The following is a 6,757-nucleotide window of genomic DNA, read 5'->3' as shown; positions in this document are numbered from 1 at the left end:
TTATTTAATTATAGTCATGACATCTTGTCGATGAATGATATATTGCTAAATGGTGAATTATGATATTGATGGAAATAAGTGTTGTTTACATTACATAGGTTGATTTGATAATTGTTTATGAGAACAATTGATGAGTCTTGTTATATTACTCATGTAAATTAGACAATTGTTTACGAGAACAACTAATGAGTTATAATGTAATATGTTATATATATGAACTGTTTTTTATATCTGAGTGTAATATTCTGAGTAAGTCCACGCCGTCAATGAATTTATGTTCAGTAGATGTCTTACTCTCTCTATTTCTCTTCTTTTCTATTGCTTGCTTTTCGGACGTATACTCGTCAGGTAGACAGCTGTGCTCGGATTTGGAACTACCCATCCGTGACGTTCCAGGAGGGGCATGTGGAATTGAGGAGAGGCAGTACCCTAGCTTTGGAGTTAGCCACTAGGAGTTGCTTATCATTTTGTGACTTTTGAAAACAAGGACAGCTTCAGCTTGTTCATGTCTTTGTTTAGAGTCTATTGGCGATGATTAATATTTCCACCCTTTCTTTTTGGATTTTGTATATGTTAGTGGCGATGTAGTTTCCACCTTATGAACTAAAGATGACTTAACCATTTATATGCATTGGGTTATTCAGGAAATTGTGAATCAGGTTAAGTTATCATTCGATAATGATAAGTTGATTTTCTGCATTTGAGTTACTTAAAGTGATGTCCCGGAAAAGCAAGGTTTTAAAAAGGAGGCAATTTTATACAATCTTTTTATTCAAAAAATAAAATTTACCCATTTTTCCGCAATATTTTTTAGAAGTATTTTTCGGGGCGTTACAAATCATAAACACATTAAAAACAACATTTCAATTAAAATGCCTAAATAATATGCTATTCTGAATATTTAATTTGAATCAATTTTATGAACACTAACAAACCTTTCTGGATATTGTAATCAGCGAGTGTACGACCATCCTCGAGTTGTTTTCCGGTGAAAATCAACCTCTGCTGATCCGGTGGAATCCCTAGAGAAAAATGAAAAGCGAATCAATATGAATAATGGATCTTATTGTTTAGTTAAAAGAGAACAGGAGGAAATTATTAACACATACCTTCTTTGTCCCAAATCTTAGCTTTAGCGTTGTCGATGGTGTCGCTGGACTCAACCTCAAGGGTTATGGTCTTCCTTGTTAGGGTTTTCACGAAGATCTGCATCTTTTTCTTTCTCCGACACCTCAATGGGTTTCTGGTTTACACGTTATATATCAGGTGGAAAAAAATTGGATTAGGGTTTTTCGTTTTTCATACTGTGTTTGGTAATCCGATTTATCTTATTCTTATTCTGAAATCAGTTGTTTGCCACTTGTCCATTAGTATATATATAGATTAAGTTTAAAAAACTTACTTCATATTTTAGTTATCAATTCTAGAGATATTCAATGATTTAAATTAGTAAATAAATCTAAACCATTAGATTTTTCTATAATTGATAATTAAGATTTACTCTTGGAGTAAGTGAATTTTCACTCTATAATAAATTATATTTTAACTTAAGAGAAAAGCTTGTGTAGAAACATATTTACATGGAGTCTGGAGACAACCAGTAAAATTTTGTTAACATATTAAAAATTTAATGTGATGTGCTATATATGTCCTCAAGATTGCATGAAGATACATATAGCATGTCATATTTAGAGACAAATATATATATATATATATATATATATATATATTTATGTTATCATTTATGACTAAATATTAATTAGAATTATATTTTTAATATGTTAGCAATATTTTATTGGTTGTCCCTACATAAATCAATTGTCTCTAACTCTAACCAAGTTTTTATGAGAAAGACTTTGTCCGTGTGGTAGCAATTTCAAAGTTTTTTCCCATAAGAATCTAGTATCAGAGTACAAAAAAAAATGTATTAATTAAGAAATGATAATAAGTATTAAGGTTTTGGAATGAAGAAATTATGAAAATTAATGGATGAAATGAAAGGGACACAAAGTCACTATGAAGAAAGAAGGGAAGAAAGTAACTCAATGGTGGAATATAATGAACCCATAAATTAATGATTTGTCAAATTATAATTGAATGTGTTTAAATATGATTTGTTAGGTTTGTTTCCAATCAAACTTTCCTTGTTATAGAAATATAAATGAACATTTTTATATTACTTTTTGGAATTTGATTGACTAGGAATTAGTATTGACAATTAGAGTTGCTAGTAAGTATGAGAAATTGATGAATTTGGTTTTGAATGCTAATAAATGGATGAAAGGTCGTTTCATCAATCCATATAAATACATTTAAACTATATTTTAAAGTTATTCAATTCATCAATATCCAAACTTAATGGATGAATTCTAATTCATCAATGACTCAATTTTCATGGATTTGGATGGATGAATATCAAATCCATTTGATTTTTTTTATTAAAACTATAAATGTTATTGAATAAAATCATTATCATAAAAAAGTAATATCTCAATAAACACTTTTTAAAATCACCTTTTAAAAAACACTTTTTATAAATTATTTTTTGCAATATTGTACTGGTATGCAACATTTAAGGTTTTATGTGTAAAGTTTTTAACGAATACATATAAAATATAATATTTATGTGTTGTTAGTATAAAGATTTATACATAATCAGTACACCATCCATTACTCATTTCAATTCTTTTTTTGAAGAGTCGTTGATGATTAAATATTAATGGTGGATGATGCAGTAATATTGTATAAAATTTATATACTATCAATGCATATATTTTTTTCTTATACTTATATGTTATGTACTTATGAATAAAATTTTAATATTAACTATATACACATGTCCTATAATTGATATCAATTTAATAAAATATTAAAAGTGATGGTGAGAATCATATATGAATTTGATTGAATTTAATTTTCTTGAATATTAAATGAAATTGAAAAGTAAAGAGCTTCATTTTTTTAATTTTTTGTTGTTGATAGATTGGATATCTATTCAAATGAATATATCTATTGGATATAATGGAGAGATTCAAGTCCATTCATTACTAAAGTTATCCATTAGAATTCATAAATTAAAATTCATTAGCTCTGATGGATAAATTTAATTTTCTTGAATTTGGATGAATTGTGGATGATTTTGCTACCTCTGGCTATCTTGCATGTGCCCATGCAATATCCACGTAAATTAGGATGAGCATGGACATACCCATTTTTAAATATGGCGTGAAATATCATACACTGTACTTCCTAAATATGGGTAGAGTGGGCTTGTGGGTCACCTTAAATAAAATTATGAAATATGTAAATATATACACACTAGTTATACTAAATAAAAGATACATATTTTGTGTACAAACATACCGATATATTTGTCATAATGAATAGTCATAAAAATAGACAATACATACAAAATATAAATGCATATATAATACAAAATATACATAGTACATAACGTGGATACAAAAAACAAAAGGAACAATACATATCAACATATATAATATAAAAAATATAAACGTATATATGTGTGAGAGAATCCACTTACTCTAGGAGTAAGTTTACTAAGAATAAGTTTTTTAAACTTACTTCATATCATATTTACAATTTATAGGAGAATCTAATGGTTTGAATTAATGAGTATGTCTAAACCATTAGATTTCCCTAGAATTGATGGCTAAGATAGAGAGTAAGTTTAAAAACTTATTCTTGGAGTAAGTGGATCTCCACTCATATATATAATAAGAAAATGATATTACTTTTTCACATTTGATATACAAATTCATATAACAAATGGACCATACTGAAATGGTAAATAGTCAAAGCATGCCATCAATGATTAACCTACTTAGTTTTGATGAAGACAATGAGTTATATGAAAGCTTGAAGACTTGGACATCACTAACAAACAACATGCCGAAACTCAAGGTTAACCACATAGAGATTGTGATTGCTTTTTTTGTTTAGAATCTTGGGATGTTTGCCTAGTATTGAGTTTAGTTTAGGTAAACCCAAGATATAAGTCTCACAAAAAGTCTAAAATGAAAATCATATAGGTTGAGGCATTCCATCTTAGTATATATATATATATATATATATATATATATACTAAGATGGAATGCCTCAACCTATATGATTTTCAAAAATTTCATACATATTAATCGATTAACTTGGTTGATAATCGATTATATTCTATTGAAATTTGTTAATCGATTAAGGTATTGTATAATCGATTAAAAGGAGTTACAATAGCTAACCTCCTAGAATTTCTGGTTCATTAATTGATTAAATAGGTTGATAATCGATTAAGCCATAACTGAAAACTATTTTCATTAGCACGTTAATCGATTAACATATTAGATAATCGATTAACATTTGTTAGAACCAGTTACATATAAAAGCTGTGATTTTAACTAATGTGCATAATTCATAGATTTTAACTTTTACACATTGAGAGAAAAAGAAAATCCAAGATTCTCAGAGCTGCATTTTCAAAAGCATCTTGATTTCTTTAAAAGATTTCTTGCATAATTTTCAGAGAGAGAAAAAAAGAGAATTTCTTTTTCATTGTGTTGTAATTTTCATTCATTTGAAAGACCCTGCATAATCTTCAGATTTAGTTTAAGGCTGGTTGTGAGATTTCTGTTTAGGATTATAGTGTTGAATTTAGAGTTTCAATCAAACGCATTAAATGTGCAAATAACTCAGCTATTGTTCAATTACACAAGGATAGTTCTTGTGGTGTGTTTAGTATCATCACATTAGAGAACTGGTTATCTTCACACAACAGGAAGTCTTGGATTGAGTGATACTTCGCCTGGGGCTAGATTCGCGAACGGTATTAGTATCCTACTAGGCGTTAAGAGTGGTCAAACAGAGCGTGTAGGCTCAACGGGTTCAAGAAAGAAGTATCTTCCTAGGTGTATTGGAAGAGTGCTTGTAATCAAACATTTATTTCCAATAGTGAAGAAAAATCTCCCATGATCAGAATGGGAGGCCTGAATGTAGTTTGCAAGTGGACCCGCAAACGAACCAGGATAAAAATCCTAGAGCGCCTTTTTCTTTCCCTATCTCTTTTACGATTCTATCTTTACATGCTTTCTGTTTAAATTGCATTCTATGATATATGTCAATTGGTAATAATATATTTATAATCAATAATAAATAATCAATTTAGGACAATAAAGATCAGCAATCGTCACTATTTTCATTGCAAGAAAATATGGTTTTCAAAGAATCAAGAATCAGCAATCGTCACTATTTTCATTGCAAGAAAAATATGATTTTCAAAGAATCAAGAATCATCATAATTGATTAACGCTAACTATAATCAATTAAGACAACTGTTAATAATTAATTAATCATGTTATTAATTGATTAACTGCAACAGTTTCATATTTTGCGGATAAATCAGAAAAACGGGATTAGTGATCCGCTACACCTATTCACCCCATCTAGGCGTGTTTTACCTTACTGGTACTCAACAAGTGGTATTAGAGCTAGTATGAAGGTGCTAGATTGACCACTTTATTCGTTGATCCTATGGATTATCACCATGAGTTCCACTAACCCTTTCGATGGTGATGGCACATCCATCAACCGCCCTCCGATTTTCAGTGGCAAGGGGTACGCCTACTGGAAAGTGCACATGAGAATCTTTATTGAGGTAATCGACACAGAGATTTGGGAATCCATTGTCAATGGGCCTTTTACTCTACTACATTGTGTGGATGGTGAACCCAAAGGAAAACCGAAAGGTTTATGGACTGATGACGAGAAGCATAAAGTCCAGCACAACTTGATGGCAAAGAACATTATAACTTCTACATTATCATACGGTGAATTCTTTAGGGTATCATATTGCCAAAATGCAAAGGAAATGTGGGATACTTTACAAGTAACTCATGAAGGCACAACTGAAGTTAAGCGCACGAGGTTGAATGCGTTAACACATGAATATGAGTATTTCGTATGTTTCAAAATGAATCTATAAGTGAAATGCAGAAAAGATTCACTTATATTGTTAATCATTTACTTGCTTTAGATAAGAGTTTTACTATTGGTGAACTAACTAACAAAGTGTTGCATTGTCTTGGTAGGATATGGCAGCCCAAGGTCACGACAATCGTGGAATCAAAAGATTTAGATTCAATGCCTCTAGCAACTCTCTTGGGTAAACTCCAAGAGCATGAAATGGAGTTGGGGCGCTTAACCATGCATGAAGATTCAGACAAAAAGAAAAAGGGGATCTTTATCAAAGCCACATCATCACAAGAACAAGAAGAAAGTGAGGACGATGATTCCGATTCTGATCTAGATGAGGAAACCTTGACACTCATAGTTCGAAAGTTTGGTAAATTTCTCAAGAAGAAAGGATGCTTCAAGCAATTTCAAAAGAAAGAGGCGAGAGATTCAACTAGGAAAGGCAAGACTCCCAAAGATCGCCTAACTTGCCATGAGTGTGGAAAAGCGGGTCATATGCGATATCAATGCCCGAGCTACCTCATGAAGGTTGAAAATGACAAGAAAGCTGACATAGTTTGGGATGTTCCGGAGGAAGGAACAACAATTAGCACATCCGATGAAGAGGAAACCGTCAAGTTATGCTTAATGGAAAATAATCAAGAAATTAGCAGCATAAGTGATCAAGATGGCATAAGTGAGGCACAATTTTCTGACACTTCTTCATGTTCTGAAGAATCTCCTACATATGATGAGTCATATAGTGCTTTTGTTGAATTGCATGAGGAACTAAAGAAAC

The 6,757-nt window shown here is 30.7% G+C and overlaps 1 protein-coding gene across 1 annotated transcript in view; it reads right to left on the bottom strand.

Annotated features, from left to right (window-relative positions):
* The window catches only part of LOC109329115 (ubiquitin-60S ribosomal protein L40-like), a 5,131-nt gene extending 3,887 nt beyond the window's left edge, over positions 1–1,244 (bottom strand). The window contains exons 1-2 of the mRNA XM_019562785.1: positions 1,110–1,244; positions 936–1,022 (exon numbers count right to left, since the gene is read on the bottom strand). Of these exons, the coding sequence (XP_019418330.1) occupies positions 936–1,022; positions 1,110–1,212 (190 nt within the window). The 5' untranslated portion in view covers positions 1,213–1,244. The remainder of the gene's footprint in view (positions 1–935; positions 1,023–1,109) is intronic.

This window comes from Lupinus angustifolius, chromosome LG16 (assembly GCF_001865875.1).
Source record: "Lupinus angustifolius cultivar Tanjil chromosome LG16, LupAngTanjil_v1.0, whole genome shotgun sequence".
Taxonomy (NCBI): Eukaryota; Viridiplantae; Streptophyta; class Magnoliopsida; order Fabales; family Fabaceae; genus Lupinus; species Lupinus angustifolius.
Note: the sequence above shows the minus strand (reverse complement) of the source record. Positions and strands in the feature narration are given on the sequence as shown.